General features: G+C 46.4%; 1 protein-coding gene across 3 annotated transcripts in view; it reads left to right on the top strand.

Annotated features, from left to right (window-relative positions):
• LLGL1 (LLGL scribble cell polarity complex component 1) overlaps positions 1–23358 on the top strand; it is a 409866-nt gene that overhangs the window by 3370 nt on the left and 383138 nt on the right. Inside the window, exons 2-23 of one of the 3 annotated variants that reach the window (XR_012717375.1) lie at positions 7173–7270; positions 11063–11144; positions 11366–11496; positions 12749–12907; positions 13021–13183; positions 13377–13512; positions 13910–13964; positions 14170–14324; positions 14602–14819; positions 14925–14992; positions 15653–15806; positions 17010–17114; positions 17402–17694; positions 18221–18374; positions 18509–18662; positions 19651–19934; positions 20043–20307; positions 20418–20532; positions 20653–20741; positions 20822–20945; positions 21486–21562; positions 21902–22767. Coding sequence is in view for 2 of the 3 variants with exons in the window: in XM_075285188.1 (XP_075141289.1) it covers positions 7173–7270; positions 11063–11144; positions 11366–11496; positions 12749–12907; positions 13021–13183; positions 13377–13512; positions 13910–13964; positions 14170–14324; positions 14602–14819; positions 14925–14992; positions 15653–15806; positions 17010–17114; positions 17402–17694; positions 18221–18374; positions 18509–18662; positions 19651–19934; positions 20043–20307; positions 20418–20532; positions 20653–20741; positions 20822–20945; positions 21486–21561 (3078 nt within the window). In the remaining variant the exon portion in view is untranslated. Of the gene's footprint in view, positions 1–7172; positions 7271–11062; positions 11145–11365; positions 11497–12748; positions 12908–13020; positions 13184–13376; positions 13513–13909; positions 13965–14169; positions 14325–14601; positions 14820–14924; positions 14993–15652; positions 15807–17009; positions 17115–17401; positions 17695–18220; positions 18375–18508; positions 18663–19650; positions 19935–20042; positions 20308–20417; positions 20533–20652; positions 20742–20821; positions 20946–21485; positions 21563–21901; positions 23000–23358 lie in introns of those variants that run through there. The other 2 variants (XM_075285190.1, XM_075285188.1) reach the window with 2 other exon arrangements.

Genomic DNA, 23358 nt, shown 5'->3' with positions numbered 1-23358 from the left:
CGCAGCTCTGGAGTATAATACAGGATGTAACTCAGGATCAGTACAGGATAAGTAATGTAATGTATGTACACAGTGACTGCACCAGCAGAATAGTGAGGGCAGCTCTGGAGTATAATACAGGATAAGTAATGTAATGTATGTACACAGTGACTGCACCAGCAGAATAGTGAGCGCAGCTCTGGAGTATAATACAGGATAAGTAATGTAATGTATGTACACAGTGACTGCACCAGCAGAATAGTGAGCGCAGCTCTGGAGTATAATACAGGATAAGTAATGTAATGTATATACACAGTGACTGTACCAGCAGAATAGTGAGCGCAGCTCTGGAGTATAATACAGGATGTAACTCAGGATCAGTACAGGATAAGTAATGTAATGTATGTACACAGTGACTGCACCAGCAGAATAGTGAGGGCAGCTCTGGAGTATAATACAGGATAAGTAATGTAATGTATGTACACAGTGACTGCACCAGCAGAATAGTGAGCGCAGCTCTGGAGTATAATACAGGATAAGTAATGTAATGTATGTACACAGTGACTGCACCAGCAGAATAGTGAGCGCAGCTCTGGAGTATAATACAGGATAAGTAATGTAATGTATATACACAGTGACTGTACCAGCAGAATAGTGAGCGCAGCTCTGGAGTATAATACAGGATGTAACTCAGGATCAGTACAGGATAAGTAATGTAATGTATGTACACAGTGACTGCACCAGCAGAATAGTGAGGGCAGCTCTGGAGTATAATACAGGATAAGTAATGTAATGTATGTACACAGTGACTGCACCAGCAGAATAGTGAGCGCAGCTCTGGAGTATAATACAGGATAAGTAATGTAATGTATGTACACAGTGACTGCACCAGCAGAATAGTGAGCGCAGCTCTGGAGTATAATACAGGATAAGTAATGTAATGTATATACACAGTGACTGTACCAGCAGAATAGTGAGCGCAGCTCTGGAGTATAATACAGGATGTAACTCAGGATCAGTACAGGATAAGTAATGTAATGTATGTACACAGTGACTGCACCAGCAGAATAGTGAGGGCAGCTCTGGAGTATAATACAGGATAAGTAATGTAATGTATGTACACAGTGACTGCACCAGCAGAATAGTGAGCGCAGCTCTGGAGTATAATACAGGATAAGTAATGTAATGTATATACACAGTGACTGTACCAGCAGAATAGTGAGCGCAGCTCTGGAGTATAATGCAGGATGTAATGTAGGATCAGTAATATATACAGTACTGCACCTTTTCTGTGGATTAACGTAATATACAGTATGTGTCATGCCCAGTGATGTCTTGGTGGTTGGCGCCCCCCTGGCACCGTATGGCATCCTGTCTTTCTGAGGATTTAGTCCTCTATCATCTTATTGTGTTCCTAATGAATGCTGACACTGTCTGAGCGGCTCGGTCACTTATCTGCGGCCTGTAGTGTCTGTATGGATTGGCTATGGGCGTATTCTAGAAAATTTCCCCCAGTAAATATTATGAAGTTGTTAACTATTGTGGCCGCCTGACTCCCACAGAGGTTTATACCCAACTTTCCCAGACTCCTGAAGGGCAAGGTCTGCTTTGGTGTACAAAGCTTGAGAACTAATGGGTAAGTCCATTGCTGATCTTCCATTCAGGAGACTGGTAAAGCTGAGTTTTAATGACTCTAAGAGTGTTGGCTATTCCTTGTTCTGCAGTGATCTATCCCATGTGGCTGTTGTAATGTCAGCCAGATGCTGGGAGTTGTAGTCTGGCAATGGCTGCTGCACTGATCTGGAGTGTGATGGAGTCAGCGCAGATGGAGGGGAAGGTGGGCCCGGCGTGGACGTCTTCCCTGTTCATCTTGTGACTCCACAGCTGCAAGACATTAACTTTTAAGAAAGTCCATAAAATGGCAAATCATGTCAGATCGCAGCAGCGCAGAAATCCTTCACTGATAGTATGATTAACATGTGCACTGCCAGAGGTGGCCCACAGGGACCCAGCACGGGCCCCGAGCCCTGGCACACGGATCAGCGGACTCCCTCCTGCCTTCTCTTCCTCGCCTCTTATTAATATCCCTCTTTCCCTCCTTCCTATAGTCCTGGGTGCAGCAGCTGGATCCCTCCTACACACCCCGCGGAGTGCCACTTCCCTGACTCAGCCTGAGAGTAGACTCTGGTGTTGTAATAGATCTCGTCAGACAGCTGGGAGGCCGATGTCCTATACAATGAACTCATAAACAAAGCCTCCTCCTCCTCCCCAAACCTCTTAAAGGACAATTCCAGGCAGAGTTGGTAACAACTTCCTACTATGTCATAATTCATCTTTAGTGACCCTGTACTGCTAGAAATTGGGTTTAGCAAAATACATTATAATAACTCTTAGTATGAAAATCATGTCTGGGCCTCACTGATCAGATAAGGGATGTACAGTCAGAATAACCTCAGCTCAGTGTCGCCACCTAATGGCTTATACTTTATATACGGTAATCTGTTAAGAGTTTGGGCAACATTACAGTATTTATCCTTCCAAAGACGACAAGAATATACTGGTACCTATATTATAATACTGTCCTCTGTGTACAAGAATATAACTACCATAATACTGCTCCTATGTACAAGAATATAACTACTATAATACTGCCCCTATGTACAAGAATATAACTACTATAATACTGCCCCTATGTACAAGAATATAACTACTATAATACTACTACTATGTACAAGAATATAACTACCATAATACTGCTCCTATGTACAAGAATATAACTACTATAATACTGCCCCTATGTACAAGAATATAACTACTATAATACTGCCCCTATGTACAAGAATATAACTACTATAATACTGCCCCTATGTACAAGAATATAACTACTATAATACTGCTCCTATGTACAAGAATATAACTACTATAATACTACTCCTATGTCCAAGAATATAACTACTATAATACTGCCCCTTATATACAAGAATATAACTACTATAATACTGCTCCTATGTACAAGAATATAACTACTATAATACTACTACTATGTACAAGAATATAACTACCATAATACTGCTCCTATGTACAAGAATATAACTACTATAATACTGCCCCTATGTACAAGAATATAACTACTATAATACTGCCCCTATGTACAAGAATATAACTACTATAATACTGCCCCTATGTACAAGAATATAACTACTATAATACTGCTCCTATGTACAAGAATATAACTACTATAATACTACTCCTATGTCCAAGAATATAACTATTATAATACTGCCCCTTATATACAAGAATATAACTACTATAATACTACTACTATGTACAAGAATATAACTACCATAATACTGCTCCTATGTACAAGAATATAACTACTATAATACTGCCCCTATGTACAAGAATATAACTACTATAATACTGCCCCTATGTACAAGAATATAACTACTATAATACTGCTCCTATGTACAAGAATATAACTACTATAATACTACTCCTATGTCCAAGAATATAACTATTATAATACTGCCCCTTATATACAAGAATATAACTACTATAATACTGCTCCTATGTACAAGAATATAACTACTATAATACTACTCCTATGTCCAAGAATATAACTACTATAATACTGCCTCCTGTGTACAAGAATATAACTACTATAATACTGCCCCTATGTACAAGAATATAACTACTATAATACTGCCCCTATGTACAAGAATATAACTACTATAATACTGCTCCTATGTACAAGAATATAACTACTATAATACTACCCCTATGTACAAGAATATAACTACTATAATACTGCTCCTATGTACAAGAATATAACTACTATAATACTGCTCCTGTGTACAAGAATATAACTACTATAATACTGCTCCTATGTACAAGAATATAACTACTATAATACTACCCCTATGTACAAGAATATAACTACTATAATACTGCTCCTATGTACAAGAATATAACTACTATAATACTACTCCTATGTATAAGAATATAACTACTATAATACTGCCCCTATGTACAAGAATATAACTACTATAATACTGCTCCTATGTACAAGAATATAACTACTATAATACTGCTCCTATGTACAAGAATATAACTACTATAATACTACTCCTATGTATAAGAATATAACTACTATAATACTGCCCCTATGTACAAGGATATAACTACTATAATACTGTCCTGTTATTCTTCTGGTTGCTCTCCATTATACACGGACTTGTGAATTATTTACGGTGTTCTTTCTCCTCTTCCATTATATATGTATGACATCTTCGCTGGCAGGACTTGTGTTATGAACCTGTTGTACGCTCTGTTTCTGGAGATCTGGATATGACCTGTCATCTTGTGCGCTCTCCATGACTGCTGGTCTCTTTAACCCTAAAATAAACCCTGCCTTACAGATAAGGAATTAAAGGGATAGGGGCCTGGTGTAAACATTATGATATGCATTGCTTTTTTAGGATATGAGGTCTGAGGCTTAAAGGGATCACTGCTTTGACATCTGGATATGTCACTGAATAGTAATATAAGCTCTCTTCACCCCCTCCTTATTTTGTGGGCCCTTATGGTGTTGGGGCCCGGTTTATTCTGCTTTCTTTTATTGGTGTGCCACTAGTAATGCCTTGCTCCGTTTCCACGCCTGTTGGTCATCCTTCATCCTTTCATGGATTTAATCAATGTGCACATTGGGTCTTCTCTTAACCCTTTCGTTTCCAGTGCTGACAACCCTTTGCACCTCAACCTCCATGGCATTGCAGCCTTCTGTCGGCACCTAAGTGGTTAAGGTTGGCCAGGCTACCTCCGGTCACTGAGCAGAGGCCCCTCTTCCCGGGGTGGCATTGTGGTCGGGTCCCTCTGATCTCGGCCCGGTTTCTATGGCTGGAGCTGCAGTAATGACCCACCGTCCCCTCCTCTTTGGGGTATTGTGCACTTTCTCTATAGAAGACAAAAGCCCCATTTTACTGCCGTCCTGGATTAGACGCTCTATGGGAACAATAGTCGGCCCTAAACTTCTCCCCATCCCCCCAATGCCTTTAGTTGTCAGATTTGTCTATGGGGGGGTGCAGTGCTTTTTATGGAAACTTCCGCTCCTCTTCGTAGATGCTGCACGTCCTATAGTCTCCCCGTATGTCTTGTATACATCCTCACTTTCTTCTCCCCCCTGTATCCGCATTGTACGGACACTGCTGTTTTTACTTAAACTTCCTTGACCAAGCCTTAGAAATTCCTTAGTAATTCCAGGACCCTTTGGGAACGGCGGCCACCGGCCAGCTGTGGGGCTGCGACAGGATCTGACACCCATAATCCATCCATGAAATGACATCCGGTACAAGTCGCCTCTACAGGCCAATGTCCCTATATATAGGACTGTATGTGCTATTTAAAGGGGCACTCCGGCGTTCTTCAGCTGATTCCTGCTAATATCAGTGATCATAGGGGGAGGGGGGGTTAAGTTTTTGGCTAAGCTCTTCGCTATCCTACTGAAGACTACATGAGGCCTCTCCCTTGTATACGGTGTCAGTGTGTACTGCAGTTCTGGCATGTTATTCAGATATTGTGATGTGTACGACCTGCAGGCAGTCATCTGGTGCAGACGATCTCACCGTTACCTCATGTTTACTCACAGCGTTGTCTCGGGATGGCGTCTGCAGGTCCTGACAGACGTTTATCGTATCGCCATCTGAGTATCGTATTCAGCAAACAATCTGCAATTAAAGTGACGGCACACGTGTCTGTCTCATCAGTCCTGATACCGCGGTTGTATGAAAGGCCGATGATGCGCAGTGTGTACAGGGACAGACATTTACTCATTTCCTCTCGTCTGGGAACTATGTGGTGGGGCCCCTAAAAACATCAGTGGCCCCTGGTGTGAGGTCTAAGGTTTTATCCACATGACCATGCAACACCTTGGCCGTCAAAAACTGCGTGGTCACGTGACCCTGTCCTTTGTTAGAAGGGTCGCCATGCTACAAAGTGATCCCAATTTGTTCCACCATTGCAATCTGGTGACCAGTGTTCAGATTCCTCCATTGCCCCCAGCCCAGGAGCAATAAAGCATTGCATGTGTCTATATGCATTTGCTGGCTCCTCAAGCTGCATTCTTCCAAAAAAAAAAACCAGCGCTACCCCTGTCCACAGGTTGTGTGTGGCATTGCAGCCACAATCCCGGACATGACCACCTACCTCTCCACCTATACATGGTGGGTCTATGAGCGTCCCTATGTCTTGCTCTCCTCCATGTCTGGTGTATACGCTCTGTATCTGTTTTGGGGCGGGGGGTTGGCTGTATCGCTCTCCCATAATTAGAATCAGATTGTTGCGGACAGAATTGATTCATGGCGGATGCAGCTGTTTTGTGATCTCACCCAGGGGGAGAGAAGTCACATCGTTCAACCTGCTCCTTGAAGGAATAACTTCCCTCCCTTCTCGCCTTATTTTCATCATTACTTATTTTTCAGCATTTCCTCATGTTTTTTTGGCCGCGCTCCGTACATTGCTGGAGGCCGCCCAGCTCTGCTCCCTCGGCGGAGGTCAGGATCCAGGCAGGGAGAGGGATTGGAGTTTAATGAGCCCATCTTATGGCCAGGTGTCGTCCTCTAGTGCCCCAGGTCAGGGCCGAGGTGCCAATTAGCGGGCGAGGGGCGATAACTCCGCTGCGGAGATCACACGACGCCCTGTTTACACGTGAAGCGAGGGTTGGCGTGTTTATACTCTGCAGATGGGGCTCGTCTTGAGGTTTTGCCAAGATCTTCTTGAAATAATAACAAAAAAATATGGCTCCAGTCCATTAAGGTGAATGTTTTTTAGGAACGAGGAGGAACTTTTAGGAGGGTTAAATCTGATATGACGGGTCATGATTTGGGCCTTGAAGATCCCTGCACCTGAGTGCTCTGGTACAGGCCAAGCAGCTGTATTGTCAGGACGTATTTAGTGTGTGTGTGTCATTCCCTGACAGCAAGCAGAGACCTTGCCAAATGTGTTGGCTGATCCTGCAGATGTCAGTGGGATTTGTAGCCCACCTATCCCCTGCAGGCAGACCAAACCCTTAGATTTTGTGACTAGCAGCTCCAGATGTGCTTGGCAGCCGCTTATCTCAATCACTTATGGGGGAGGGGATGGCTTGCAATGTCTTCTGTCTTGCATTGTTCTCACCTGTGACTTGTCTTCTTCCTCAGACTGTAGAACATGGATTCCCCAACCAGCCCAGCTCTCTCGCCTTTGACCCTGTGTTGCGGATTATGGCGATCGGTGCAAAATCTGGAGCGGTCAAAATGTATCCTTTATTACAACGATCGGGCACGGAGTGATCTCTCCAACAGTCAAAGAACTGGCGGGTGATGGAGAAGTCGCCCGCCCCCTCCCAAACGTGGGTAATGGTCACCTGTGAACTCCCTCGGACATCCAATTTCTCACACATTGGCATTGCCCACTTACCAGTTCTGAAGTCTTTGTACTACACATGGGTCTCTGTGGGAGAGGGTACTGGGTTTGCATGTGGGGCATCTTATTTTGGCACTTCCAGGTGATGGGCATGTTATAATCCAAGTGCGCTCCCCCATGTTGTTGTTGCACGGCTCTGTACTCTTGGATTGAGCTGTATTCTAATAGTCGAATCTTTGGTCGGGGTCTCAGCAATTCTCTGCACTCACTGTCACTTTTCCCAGTGCAGCACACTATAGTCACCCATGGCTGATAACAGAAAACAATCGCTGTGACTGATAGATTCAGTGACTCTTTAAATAGTTTTGCAGGTCATTAACTTTTGTTCCACTGGGGGGGGGGCACAATGGCCGCTCCCTCCTCTCACATAAACCATTGTCGTGGGTGGGTGGGGGTCTTCCTTGTACAGCGGGTGTGTATTTAGCCGTCTCACCTCATTACTAGGACTGAAAGGCCTTCCTGGTTCTCTTGTTCGGGTATAGGTGGGTTTAAGCAGTTTCTCTGGTATAGCTGATCCTAAAAAGCAGGATGAAGCCGGTGTGGTGGTCATGACTCCAACCCAGCTTTCTTACAATAGGGAATGGCAAGTGTGGCTATCTGTCTGAGCTTGTATTCCCTGGCAATGATCTCCCTGTCTGTCCCTGCCCTAGTCTGGCGTGGTGTTAAGCCCCTGGCATCGTTCTGGGTGACCGCTCTGATGAGAGCAGTGGGGCGGGGGGTGTCACTAAGCAACATTCCCCATGAATAGTCTGCTTCGGAACGTGGCCCCCTCTCCTCCCTGTCCGAGACCTCAGGGTACTTGTTGACATGGAGATGCCAATGATGTGGCTTGATGGGAAGGGGCACAATCAGGGGGCACCCAATGTAGCAGGCGCTGTCGGACAGCTGCGTCTTGCCTTGGGCTCTATGAAACCTTTGTTGGGCCCTTAATTATTCAAGTAATGATGACGGACTTGTAGTATTTACTATATTATACTGCCCCCACCCATAAGGTCTGTTACCCAACAGCAATGGGCATTGACGCCAGCCATCCCCCAGCATCCTTGAAGATTTCTTTTGCTCTTGAGATAAGCGTGCTAGATGTAGTAGGCAGCTGCTTATCTCCAGACATATCTGATCTCCCATCACAGACTGGATCATCCCCAGTGCCATGTACGTTCTATCCGACTATCCTGATCTTCAGCTCCTCATTGGGCTGAGCCACAACTATTGACGTTACACTACAACCCCCTCCCCGTTTTCCTGTCTGGGCCCCTGGGGTAATATCTCCGCATAGATCGCTCCTTCTGTAATGTCACCTTCCTTCTGGCCCCGTCCCCACATATGATGGCTATCTCCCCGATAATAAGGGGCTGCATTGAGGTCCCCGGGATGAGGCGTTTACACAGCTGTCAGGGAGATGGGAATATCCAGGTCACCGCTCCATTACTCGTCCTGCATAGAGCCGCTCATTCTCCTGCACAAAGGACAATTGTGTGTCTGCAGCTGGGCCTGACGGCCGGGGTGGGGTGGGGGGGTCTGACAACCGATGATGTCCGGCCTGGTTACAGCCACTGCCTATGTGTCATACAGGGCCTTTCAGGGACTAACATCTACCCCAAATAGCGCTGGACTCGAGGTCAAAGTTAGGAGGGGGGTCTCTTGGGTGAGAGACTTCAAAATGGCCCCCAACTTCTAGAATACATGGCTATCCCATAAACTGCTTATAGTGCAATTACCTAAAATGACTGGATTCATATTAAGTGCTGAACATGCAGAATATTAATCTCCAGGAAGACCTGTTCTGTTCCCAGGCACTTGCTGTGTAAGCCGGACCGGGCCTGTCATCTGCTCGCCCCTTAAAATTAAGGTTCCTGTTATGGTAACCAGTGTCGTGGGAAGCTGCAGCGTACCCCTCTATCTATAACATCTGCAGGCGAGACTGGGGGGAAACCTATAAGGTTATCAGTAACTTCTATGCCGAGATCTGATTGTATGCAATTACAGGCTCAAATCCTGAGGCTGCACTACTGAAAGATTGATGGCAACATTTGCAATTGACAGAGGCCTCTGATGTGACCTGTTCCTGAATCTGAGAGCGTCAAACTTCTGTTATACAGCAAAATACAAGGACTTCTAAGAACAGAGATCTATGGCCGCTATAACAGACTGAGCGACTACTCCTGTGTATAGCGGATGGATGGAGATTATATATATATATATATATATATATATATATATATATTTATTTAGTCATAACCTGTCATTTATCTATTCTCGTAGTACTGCTAATTATTGTACATAGGAGCAGTATTATAGTAGTTATATTCTTGTGCATAGGGGGCAGTATTATAGTAGTTATATTCTTGTACATAGGAGTAGTATTATAGTAGTTATATTCTTGTACATAGGAGCAGTAATATAGTAGTTATATTCTTGTACATAGGAGCAGTATTATAGTAGTTATATTCTTGTACATAGGAGCAGTATTATAGTAGTTATATTCTTGTACATAGGAGTAGTATTACAGTAGTTATATTCTTGTACATAGGAGTAGTATTATAGTAGTTATATTTTTGTACATAGGAGCAGTATTATAGTAGTTATATTCTTGTACATAGGGGCAGTATTATAGTAGTTATATTCTTGTACATAGGAGTAGTATTATAGTAGTTATATTCTTGTACGTAACATTGAACAATAGTGTAAGCTGCTTCCAAGATACGGACAGTATTCTCCACCCTGACACATGATGGCAGTGATATTCCAGTACATAGGTTGTACTGCCTTATTCTCTGTAGTAATGGCGGTCGCACCAGTTACGGTATGTTCCTGTCAGTGGTTGGCATCTCTGCCCCGCTCGGCACCTCTCATTCCCTCCTCTCTCTGCAGTAGTTCTTGGCGCTGGCTGCTTTCCAGCTGTCCTTAGACTGTGAATGGGTTTGTCCGCCTGATTTACTACGTATACTTGCGCTCTGTTCACATGGCCGCCCCTGTCCCTTGATTTACGAGGCCTAATAACGTTGAGGGGCTCTCTTGGATACTGCAGATTTGGGGCGGTTGCTGCAGGTGGAGCAGACTTGTTTCCTTCTTTACCTAGTATTGATGTAGTATGGCACAGCCATGGGCTCAGCTCTTCAGTGCAGGCCGCAGATGACCTTTCCTATAACATGTACTTGACTATGTGTTGTATTGTTTGTCTGATGGTGGCGCTATCCTATAGTCTGGAATCATTGGTTACAATGCAACATGGACACTTCATATCATATAATTTTTGCTGTCAAAACTACTAGGATATCCTTGTGTGTGTTTTGGGTTGGCAAAATGGCCGACTTTGTGCACTGTAAATATCATGTGTCTATAATTGTGTGATAGGACTGTTTATATATGACACATATACACGTGTGCACCCATATACCTACAGTGAGTGTGTAAAATATAGATAGATGCCAGATTATCAGATGTCGTAGCGGAATCCCATATAATACCCCCCCCCCCCCCCATCCTGTATATGTGACCTTGTGCTCTTGGACACTAGATATACAGCGGCCCAGCATGCAATCGCTTCCACTTCTATAAATATTCTTCGTTTCCTCTCTGCTCTGAGTGTAGACGCGTTCATCTCCTTGACCTCTGACCTCCTCAGATATGGGGCGCCTGGTGTGGAGTTCACCGGACTGCACAAGGAAACCGCCACCGTCACCCAGATGCACTTCCTGCCAGGACAGGTAAACTCGTTCTCTGTGTGTTACTTCTGTTTTGGACAAACTGGGTGACAACCAAAATTGGCTCCTTCATTGGTGTTGACACCCAGCTTTTCCATTCCCCTGAACGGTACATCCGCTATGGAGTCTTCTCCTGTATTTCTACAGCACCGGCTAGTGTTTGCAGCAGGTGCAGCCATCCCGTCTTCGTCCCTGTTGGTATTAACCCTTGCTCTCTCCTCCAGGGTCGTCTTCTTGCGTTGCTGGACGATAACACCATCCACCTGTGGGAACTGCAGCAGAAAGATGGCTGCTCCTACCTAGAGGAGACCCGCAGCTTCCTCCTTCCAGGCCGACCAGGGTTCGACTGCGCTAAGTACTCACACCCCCCTTCTTTCTCTCTCACGCTTGTCTGTCAGGTAGAATAACTTACCCCTGTGTATGTGTCTCTGCTGCTGGGGCATGATGGGAGTTGTAGTCTCGCAACAGCTGGAGAGTCCTTACAATGGGGAGAGGGGTCTCTGAAATATCATGGGGTTGACCCTACGTCTTAAAGGCGTGTTATTACTTACGCAAGTTCAGCGTTCAGATCCAGAAAACAGATTATCTGATCAACTCTAGTCACATCCAAAGCTGCATTCTAAAGTGAAGACTTCAATAGTTCATATGAGGGATGTATAAAGTTGTCTAGCTGTGAAAACCTTCTCTTAAATTACAAATAATCTGCGGTAATGGTGACGAGCTCTAAGGGGGACCCCATGTCTACACCAATTACATTGTGTCCAAGTTGTGTACAGATTCGGGACGTTTGTGTTCCTTTAGTTCCCCTCCATATGCTGAGGACTGGACCCATCCAAGGAGCCGGGGGTCTGTGGCCCCTAACATTGACTTTACATGATTTCCCCATATCCCCCACCATTAAGTGACAGTATACAAGCGTGAGGAGGGGGAGATGTTCACTATGGTGGAAGCTCGTGGTGTCCCTGGTGCAGGGCTGTGGATCTCTTATCTCTATTACATGCCACTTTTTATCTCATATTTAATGGGGTTAAGAATTAGGAAACTTTTTACTTTTTGTTAAACGGCGCCACACCAGGGTTATGTGTGGTATTGCAGCTCTGCCTAATTCACTTCAATAGGATTGGATTGCAATACCTGACACAACCTGTGAACTGGTGTGGTGCTGTAAAAAAGCTACTTGCCTTCCTAATTCTGGATAACCCCCTGTAAGGTGTCAGTCAGTTCAGCCCTTGGGAATATGAAGCTTATTGTATATAAGGTTGGGGTTGATTCGGCAGACCCGTTACCCCCCCTGCCTCTTTAATTTGGGTTTATGATTCGGATGTGTGGTAATGTTCATGGGAAGGGATGACCTTAGACTTAGTTATGGGGGTCCCCAGGGGTGACTGTCAATACTGATGCAATGGATAGATGGAGCAGTTGTTCATTGCAACCATTTAGGACCTATCGGTCATTTCCTAAAGGGCTGTTAAGAAATGAAAGCTAGAATCTGATTGGTTGCTAAGAATTGGGTTTTATGTGTATGGAGACCTTGCATGTAATAGGCCGCCTCTTTATGGGGCAGGGGTCACTGTGCGGATCCTGATTGTTCACCTCTCTCTCTTCAGCTCCCCTCCCAGTGTTACCCGCGTGACGGTGATCCTGGTGGCAGCTTCCTGTGACATGGCGGCTCTGGGGACGGAAGGAGGCGGAGTCTATTTTGTGCAAATCCCGAGCTTGAAACTTCTGGAGGACCAAACCCTGCTGCAGGATGAGATAGTACAGAGGTAAGGGGGTCATGGTGGGGTGTGGGGGTGCAGGATGGCTACCACCATTTATAGTGATGCCTCCATTGTGTGGCGGCTCTGCACCCCCTGATGACCTGTACCCTAAATTACAGCCTTCCAGACGAGTACAGATGTGGGAAGACGCTTGGTCCCGTTGAGTCTCTGCAGCAGCACCCGCAGCAGCCACACAAGATGCTGATCGGATACAGCCGGGGGCTGGTGACCTTATGGGACCGAGAGTCCAGGAAAGTGGAGCATCACTTTTTGGGAAACCAGGTGACTAGAGATTCCTCATAAATCCTTCTAGACTCCTGAGGGGGCGGAGCATGACACCAAAGTCTTTCATTCTCCACCCCACACTAGATATAACATTGTCAGATTTTTTTTTTTTTTTTTTTTTTGACTGGAGTGTTCCTTTAAATCAATGGAAAATGTTAATTTTGGCTTTCTCCTCACTTTATTCCCCCAGCAATTGGAGAGTCTGTACTATGAGAGCAACGGGTCGTCCTTCATGAGCTCTCACAGTGATGGCGGGTACATGGTGTGGGCCGAGAGCAGCAACTCCTCCACAACGTCGCAGCCCGTGACCTCTACTATACCCTATGGTGGGTCTTCTAGAAACAAAAGTTGCTACTGTATGGATTTCTATTGGTCCAGGGTTTTGGGTGACTGTCATGAATTTCGGGTGGTTTCCAAACTGTGCGCATAAATGAATCTGGAAGGGAAAGTCCAGTCCTTACAACAAATGGGTCTCGCCCGAACTGTCAGGGAAGAATCCCTGCAACTCGGCTGTCCTGTGTTATATACAGTACTGGCCTGTGAGGCAGGGAGTGCTGGGAAATCTGACCGATATACACACCAGACTTTCCAGTTTGGATCGGTCTGTGTGCATAGGGTCTAATAGTTCATGTATGCACGATGGTCTATGGCTCATGTGCAAGGTAGTGGTATAAAACATGGCCGCCAGATCCTCTTTAAAGTACTACATTGTTGTTCCCTTAGGTCCATTTCCCTGCAAAGCCATCAGTAAGATCCAGTGGCAGTCCAGCAGCTGCGGGTGAGTTTCTTTAAGTCATTGCCGCTTTCTTGTTCTGTTTTGCTGATGTCCTGAGATTTGGGGGTAACTTCCTCCCCTGATGAGACGTCGGGGACCCTCATCCTCCACCTGTATTTGCCGCTCAGCTGTTTACTTGCTAGTCTCCCCATTCATACACTTCCTTCTTATGTCTTGACATTTCCTTCCTTTCTTGCGTCGGCTGCAGGAATCACTTTATCATATTCAGCGGGGGCATGCCTCGTGCCAGCTACGGGGACCGACACTGCGTCACCATCATGCAAGGAAAGAATCTGGTCACCTTGGACTTCACATCTCGCGTTATCGACTTCTTCACCGTGTCTCCTGTCAAGAGTGAGGATGGTACGAAAATCTCCATTCCTGTGCCAAACTGTAGTTTCTTTACTTTTCTGCATCTTATAGGGTCCTTGAAGTATCTGCTTTTCCTCCAAGTCTAAAGCTAAAATCCTCAATTAGATTGACTTGTCACCTGAGAGCAGTGCATTGTGGGAGCTCAGGTGCTACGCAGCTTTACTATAGGACCGTACTTCGGCCACAAGTTCTGACCATGGATTCTGTCCTGACAATGGATGTAATACCCCAAGCTTTACCATTTTTCTTCCTTTCCACTTACCTCTAGGTTATGACAATCCCACAGCCCTGGTGGTCCTGGTGGAGGAAGAGCTGGTGGTGATTGACCTTCAGACCCCGGGTTGGCCCACCATCCCTGCCCCGTATCTTGCCCCGCTCCACTCTTCAGCCATCACCTGCTCCTATCACATTTCCAATGTCACCTTGAAGCTCTGGGAACGGATAATTCTTGCGGGCGAGCAGCAGAACCCGCACTTCTCATCCGTGGTGAGTATTATGTGTAGACCCTATGAAAAATACATGGACTTCACCCACCTTGGATGAAATAGTCCGTCTGTTGCGAAGGTCATTAAGTGCTGCTTTGTGTTACAGAGCTGGCCCATAGACGGTGGGAAGAGTCTGGCCGAGGAGCCTTCCCAGAGGGGCCTTCTACTTACAGGGTAAGGATAAGATGGGATTTGTTCTGGAGATGAGCAGTTTATGGGAAGGATTACCATGGAGCGCTAAGTGTATGCCTGTAATCTGGTGTATTGGCAAGAGATCGGCCTCAGCTGGCTGCTAACAGGGACTAATAGACTACGCTTCCCTACCCTTAAAAATGTACAAACCTTAAAATGAACTGGAGCCTGTTTCCCCCATCTAGCTGCTGTCTGTCTCCCAATGTCCGCTCCCTTAGGATGTCTCGTCTTGTACGGCAGCGTCTGGAATCCAGGGTTAGGTCCTATAATCCAGAGTCCTGGACGGGAGGCCTTCCTATGTTATCTAGAGCTGCAGGGGAGTACCGCTGGCTTGTGTGTGTGGGCTCCGGGCCCCTCCTTTATTGAGCTGAGCCAGAAACTAAACAGAGATCCTGGGACTGGAGCAAAACCCCAGGAGCCTGGGAGTGTAGGGTCGGGGGTCAGCACAAGTCCAGATGTGCGGGGGAGAAGTGTGAAGGGGTGTGCTGATTCCGGGCGTGGAGCGCTGCTTATCCCCTTCATGTAGTGTTACAGGCTCTCCGCTCATGACTCTCTCTTTCCATCCTTGTATATAATCCCTCCGAGGAGCCATTGTATTGTCCGCCAACTCCCTGCCTTATATCACTTTCCCTTGTCTTCCAGACATGAAGACGGCACTGTGCGCTTCTGGGACGCCTCTGGGGTTGCTCTGCGACCGCTCTATAGACTCTCCACCGCCGGAATCTTCCAGACAGACTGTGACCACAACGAGAGCTTGAACCAGAGCGGAGATGAGGACTGGCCGCCGTTCCGCAAGGTGTGCGCAGCTTAAGGGGATGTCCATGCAAATCCTGAACGTTAGCCTTGTAATAATAAACCAGAACTTAGAGAGGACCTTTCATGGTTTGGGGCACAGGCAGTTCTATATACTGCTGGAAAGCCGACAGTGCGCTGAATTCAGCGCACTATCGACTTTCCCGATCTGTGCCCCGGGTGAAGAGCTAATGGTCCTGGTACCGTAGCTCTTTACTGTCAGAAGGGTGTTTCTGACACTGTCAGGAACGTCCTTCTGCCCAGCTGCGCCAATAGCACTGTACTGTGTGAGAGGGGAGGAACGCCCCCCTCCCCTCCTGATAATACTTGTCTATGGACGAGCACTGTGAGCAGAGGGAAGGGGCGTTCCTCCCCGCTCACACTGTACAGCGCTACAGACTGTCAGGAACGCCCTTCTGACTGTAAAGAGCTATGGTACCGGCACCGATGGCTCTTTACCTGGGGCACAGATCGTGAATGGTCGGAGTATTTGCTGCACGCTGATCTTGACTCTGCCCTGGGATTTGGTTGCATCTTGTCTTTTCCCGCTCGCTCCTTCTCTTTGAGTTCATTGAGATCTTGGAGGAGCGTTCAGGAATGTTCTTGATTTGTTGCTATTCGTGTTCCTCCTATGACATGTCTGGCACAAACTCAAGTCTCCGAATCCACCTGTATCATGATGTCACACTTGGTGGGGGAGGGGGGGGGGGGGCGCTATGTGTAAACTAAGAGGCAAAAGTAGATGCTTGATCCTTCCTATAGTCCACCTTGCTATTGGCACCGGTCCCTTAAACAGTCCAAATCTACATAACTGGTTAAGTCACTAACCGCGTCCCTTTACTTGTCGTGTAGAGCTATAGATCATCTCTTCTCTATTCACACCCAAAGTGACAGAAACGACATGCAACAACGGCATGCCGTGGTCATGTGACCTTTCAGAGCGCAATGTGTTGATCACAGGAAACCTATGAAAGTGCCAAGGACGGCATATGAGTAGAGTAAACAGTTTAATCTATGTAAATACAAGATGGAGGAGGCCCCGGCGTGGACTTGACGTTTCGTTGTCAATGATGAGGCCCAATAAGTGTAATCCTCCAGCTGTAGCCACAACGCCCTCTGCTGGCAGGAGACAAAGTGCCTCAATGTGCGCACACCAGTACTGATGATCTATTATACGGTTCTCACCATATTGTACGTTGCCTTGTAGGTCGGCTGCTTTGACCCTTACAGCGATGACCCCCGGCTGGGCATCCAGAAGATCGCTCTGTGCAAGTACAGCAGCAAGCTGGTGGTGGCGGGGACCGCGGGGCAGGTAATGGCCCTCCCGTGTGGAGCTAGTAAACCCCTGATGTCAGCAGATGAATAATTTACAGGGATTGTATAAGGCCTGATCTAATCTGGCTCATGTCCTGCAAAATCTGAAAGTAATTGCTGACCAGAGTCGGTGTGGAGTGCACTACAGCAGGACTGACATGAGGGCGGAGCTAATCCTGGCTATTTCCAATGGCAATCGGCAAAATTCTGACAAGCGTTCTGTATAGTAATCCATAAGGCGTCCGCTGTTTGGTCAGTGGTGACAACTCCCATCGTCTCTTGTAGGTTCTCGTCATGGATCTGAATGACGATAAATCTGATCACCTGGTCAGCGTGGCCACCATCGACCTCCTACAAGACCGCGAGGGCTTCACATGGAAAGGCCATGACCGGTTGACCCCCAGAAATGGCTCCTTGTTTTTCCCGCCTGGCTTCCAGACCACCATGTTGGTACAGTGTATGCCGCCGGCCGCGGTCACCGCCGTCTCGCTGCATTCGGAGTGGAATCTGGTGGCGTTCGGCACCAGCCATGGCTTCGGTCTCTTCGACTATCACAAGAGAAGTCCTGTCCTGGCCAGGTAATATCTCCTGGTAGAATCGTACATGGTCATGGAGGAGTCGCCAACTCTTCCCCGGTGTTCTCGGCCTCTCTCTCAAATTATAAAAGTCCCAGAATCCTCATCAGATTATGTGAATATGGAAAAGCTGCGTAATGACCAGAATGCTGCAGTCACTCAGCTTTCCCAGAATCCCAAGGGCGACTGTGTCTAGCTGTGGAGTGTCCTATCAATGCATCAGTCTTTCCCGCTCCATCACTGTGTAAGCTGCTGCCCCTCCCCCATTAATAATTCACTGTGCTGTCTCTATGCCAGTGTTGGTCCTGGGCACACAGAGATGTCTTGTATTTTGATACGTTAAGTGGTTTATGGTGGAAGCTCTTTAAACCGGAGAGCGGTTTGTTAGCGGTTGCGACACTATGGTATAATGTATCCTGTCAGGGTTGCTTGTTTTGACTGTGCCAGTCCCAGGAGGGTAGTTGAGGAGGGGGAGGGAGCGCTCCTGTCTGCTGCCTGGTCTCACATAATGGCTGCTCTGTCACTACAGGTGCACCTTACATCCAAATGATTCCTTGGCTATGGAGGGGCCTCTGTCCAGGGTCAAGTCTCTGAAGAAATCTCTCAGACAGTCCTTCCGAAGGATAAGGAAAAGCAGAGTGTCTGGGAAGAAGAGGCTGAACACTGCGAGCCCCAACAGCAGGGTATGTGACCACCGGCAGCATCTGCTCCATGTAACCATCATGTGCTTTAGTTCTGGTAAAAGCGACCACCCAGCTTTCCCCAGACCGAAAATGGCATACCTTGTTTTGAAATGTTGTTGCTCTTGTTTTCTCAGCTTCAAGAGGCGAACGCACACTTGGCAGAGCAGCCGGGCCCCCATGACCTAGATATAGCGCCTGTGCAGCGGAGGATTGAACCACGATCTGCAGATGACTCTCTCTCCGGTGTGGTGCGCTGTCTGTATTTTGCTGACACCTTTCTGCGGGATGGTAAGAAGTGGTTCCTTAAATGTAAGAGGTTGTCTCATGCTAAAGCCAATCCCTTCCCCTGTATACAAGAATATAACTACTATAATACTACCTCCTATGTACAAGAATATAACTACTATAATACTGCCCCTATGTACAAGAATATAACTACTATAATACTGCTCCTATGTACAAGAATATAACTACTATAATACTACTCCTATGTACAAGAATATAACTACTATAATACTGCTCCTATGTACAAGAATATAACTACTATAATACTGCTCCTATGTACAAGAATATAACTACTATAATACTGCTCCTATGTACAAGAATATAACTACTATAATACTACCTCCTATGTACAAGAATATAACTACTATAATACTACCTCCTATGTACAAGAATATAACTACTATAATACTACTCCTATGTACAAGAATATAACTACTATAATACTGCCCCTATGTACAAGAATATAACTACTATAATACTGCTCCTATGTACAAGAATATAACTACTATAATACTACTCCTATGTACAAGAATACAACTACTATAATACTGCTCCTATGTACAAGAATATAACTACTATAATACTGCTCCTATGTACAAGAATATAACTACTATAATACTGCTCCTATGTACAAGAATACAACTACTATAATACTGCCCCTATGTACAAGAATATAACTACTATAATACTGCTCCTATGTACAAGAATATAACTACTATAATACTGACCCCTATGTACAAGAATATAACTACTATAATACTGCTCCTATGTACAAGACTATAACTACTATAATACTACCTCCTATGTACAAGAATATAACTACTATAATACTGCTCCTATGTACAAGACTATAACTACTATAATACTGCCCCTATGTACAAGAATATAACTACTATAATACTGCCCCCTATGTACAAGAATATCATGCGAATACTGCCCCCTATCTACCACAGTACATGGTTAGGCTGGTGACTATCTGCTCTTATTATAGCTGTCCACCACGGCCCCACAATGTGGGCGGGCACTAACTCGGGCTCGGTGTTTGCTTATGCGCTGGAGGTCCCTTCGAGGGAGAAGCTCGCTGAGCGCTCTACTGAAGCTGTACTGGGGAAGGAGATTCAGCTCATGCATCGGGCGCCGGTAGTTTCCATTGCTGTTCTGGACGGGCGGGGGAATCCTCTCCCAGAACCCTTTGAGGTGTCACGTGATTTGGCGAAAGCTCCCGACATGCAGGGAACACACTCCGTGCTCATTGCCTCGGAGGAGCAGTTTAAGGTGAGTTGTCCAGATCCCCCCCCCCCCCCCCTATAAGGATTAGGTATAGAGCTTTACGCTACAGACTGGCATTGAGCGCACCTTGTGTATCTATTTATTTCTCTCCAGGTCTTTACGTTGCCCAAAGTCAGTGCCAAGACCAAATTCAAGCTGACGGCCCATGAAGGCTGCCGGGTACGTAAGGTGGCTCTGGCCAGTTTTACCAGCTCTGCCTCCGAGGATTACTCCGAGAACTGCCTGACGTGTCTGACCAACCTTGGAGACATCCACATCTTCAGTGTCCCGGGGCTGCGGCCTCAGGTGCGCTACGACTGTATCCGCAAGGAGGACATCAGTGGGATTGCATCATGTGTGTTCACAAAGTATGGCCAAGGTCAGACATTGCCGAGACTTAATGCTTTGTCGTCTTATTCTGGGAAAGCTGAGTGGCGTCCAATATATTGGCTAAAAACGTTAATTAAAAAATTTCTCCTTTTCCCTCAGGATTTTACCTGATCTCGCCCTCGGAGTTTGAGCGGTTTTCTCTCAGTGCCAAAAATATCACAGAGCCGTTGTGTCTGGTGGAATTTGACAGACCCCATGATCCGGTGTATCTCAGGTGAGCGGCGCCATGTTTGGCCCTCTTAGTGGGATTCACCAGAGTCCGTTCTGGCCCCGGGGTCACAAGGTCGGGCCCCTCGCCTGTCTTGCTGATCTCTTCCTCTTCTTCTCCTTTCAGTAATAAGGAGACGTTGTCCCCCAAAAACAACCAAGCCAACGGCACGCACATCCTCCGTGAGTGTGACGGCGCCCCGCTCGTGTCTGAAGGTCAGTGTGACCCCCTGCTAGATGCCCAGGTAGTTGTGGGCTTTTTGGGGTGTAACCTTTCCCCCTTCTCTTTATTTTAGCGAATTCCTGTGAGCACAGCAGCACGTTATCGCCCTCTCCTCTGGACTCGCCCTTAAACAGCACGGACACCACGCTGGACACCACCGGGGACATCACAGTGGAGGATGTGAGGGATATGCTGGGGTGAGCGACACTGTAACTTGTGGGGTCCTATCTGACCCTTATTGACTGTCAATGTCTGTCTCTCCTTAAAGGGAATGTGTCACAAGAAAATGACTTAAAGGTTTTTCTTAATGTAAAACTTTATCAATTTATATTTTTTGAAACAATAGTTTTCACTCTGGCCACTAAGCCTAATAATAGACTGACACTTGTCAGGTTTTCATTGTAGTAGTCGCCTCATGTATATCATAGACCGCATCACAATAGAAGATAACGCCTCTGTGCCGTCATTGCATCCACTGACGATAGATGAAGTCACACAGGACTGTCGTAACGCCTTGGCAGTGTAATGGCTTCCTCTTCACCACCACTTAGCAATACCTGACATATTATAGTGGCCCATCACACCGTCACATTCCCAGTCTCCATTAATGGTCACCCCTCCATACTGTCACTCCCTGTATGGATAGCAATGTCTGGGAGCTCAGTGCTGCCCCCACTTGGTGTACAGGTTCACCACTCTATAGCGCTGAGGTTTGACCCTTAACTATTTATTTTCAGATCCAATGAAGAGTCGGAGAAAAACATGAAGAATTCTGCAGATGAGACGCGGCCCTCAGAGATCCTGATCAAATGAGGTGGGTGCCATTACCCCCATGGGGTCTTAGTGTACATACAGAATCGCCTGTGAGGTGCTCGGTTGTAGTTTGGGGTTCAGGAGCCCCGGCCAGTGCTTTGTGAGGGTTCACTTTTACATGCACTTCTTATAGGTTATATGTTGTACAGTTAAAGGGGTTGTCCAGGACATTAACTGCTGCAGCCTCTTCACTACATGCCAAGCACAGCGCTGTACAATGGATGTGGCGGTACTTGGTATTGCAGCATGACTGCGTACCACTTCCTGTTCATGCTAGTAACGTCACGTCCAATCTCCTAATACTCAACATCCCTTTAACACTTTTCTGCCTCTTTTGCAGGGCCGGTCTGCCGGCAGCCCCCTCACCTCTCTGGCCTGGTTTACATCTTTTCTCTTCATGGCGGCTTCTTCATCACAACCTTGGACTTTACAAGCCTTGTCCTGATGACACCAGTGCCCCTGCCTCCCGCACTGGTGCGCCCCCTATACCTGGTTCCATGACATTGCCTTTTGTATCGGTGGCTGATCACCGCCTTGTGCCTCATTCCATACGTCTTGGTCTGCGCTGGTCCATTTAATGTTTTCTACGTATTTCCAGAACGTTCCGGGCCGCGGCCCCCTCCGCCACACTTGAGCCTTTACACAGACTCTCTGCTACACGGACCATTAAGGATTGTGACGTTTCACCATTGTGTCAGTATTGCAGCGGCCTGGGATCGGTTTGTCACCATGGACCTTGGGAGGGGGGTAAGGTTGGGGCGCTGGTCATGTGACTTCTCTGCGATTCTCTCCTATGGACTTGCTGCTCTGTATCCCGCTCCGTATCTTGCACAGATGACATTGCATCGATTTGATAAACCCCATAACCCAGCAATAACCCGCTCGCTTAATAATACAGCATGGAAAGGGAACGCGCTACCACCCACCCCCTGCTTGTCAGCGACCAAAAAGTCACCACCTCTGGCTGTGACATTAATGTGAATGTGACCTCCGGGCCCAGAACTCATTACACGTCATGGACTGCGAATTGTACGCAACTGTGAGCTATGGACCCCTGCAGCACTTCAGGGGTTAATCCAACCTTCTTTTTTTGTGTGTGACCATTCTGCTCTTAGATCTATTTTTGTACGCCTTGCCTTCCATTTTTGAGGCTATTTTTTGGTACCGCTTTTCCTCGAATCGATTAGGATTTGTAACACGGGGCAGGTCGAGAGATGGGGCAAGTGCTGGAACCGCCGTGTGACTCCTGCATCGGGAAGGAACTACTGGTCTCAGCATGGCACTGGAGGATGGCAGCATGGAGCCACGGGTTATCTCCTATGGGGGAGGGGAGGGGGTTATTTTGCTAACATTATTGTCTTTGACAAGATTCTTTGAAGAATTTATCCAATTTACATGGATTTTATTTTTCTGTTTAGGATGTAATCTTATTTTTTTTTTTGTTAGATATAAAACTGGTTTTTATTAAAAGAAGAATAAAGAAGTTTGTTTCTCTGTGAAGGGTTAAGCTGGGGGTTTCTGTAATGTTAAAGGGGAAGTTGATTATCCTTTAAAGGATCCTATCATTAAAATCACTTTTTTTTTTTTTTTCCTTGCTCACACGTAGGAATAGCTTTAAGAAAGTATTCTTCACCACGTTGCTATTTGGTAGAAATCCTGGTTTTCATCTGTATTCAAATGAGTTCTCTCGCAGCACTGGGGGTGTCACCAATGCTGCGAGAGGACTCTCCAGCATCGCCTCCATCTTCTTCAGGAACGGCCTCTCTGCGTGTTTTCTTCCGGAGCTGGGTTCAAACT

The sequence above is a fragment of the Leptodactylus fuscus genome, chromosome 8 (genome assembly GCF_031893055.1).
Source record: "Leptodactylus fuscus isolate aLepFus1 chromosome 8, aLepFus1.hap2, whole genome shotgun sequence".
NCBI lineage: Eukaryota > Metazoa > Chordata > Amphibia > Anura > Leptodactylidae > Leptodactylus > Leptodactylus fuscus.
Note: the sequence above shows the minus strand (reverse complement) of the source record. Positions and strands in the feature narration are given on the sequence as shown.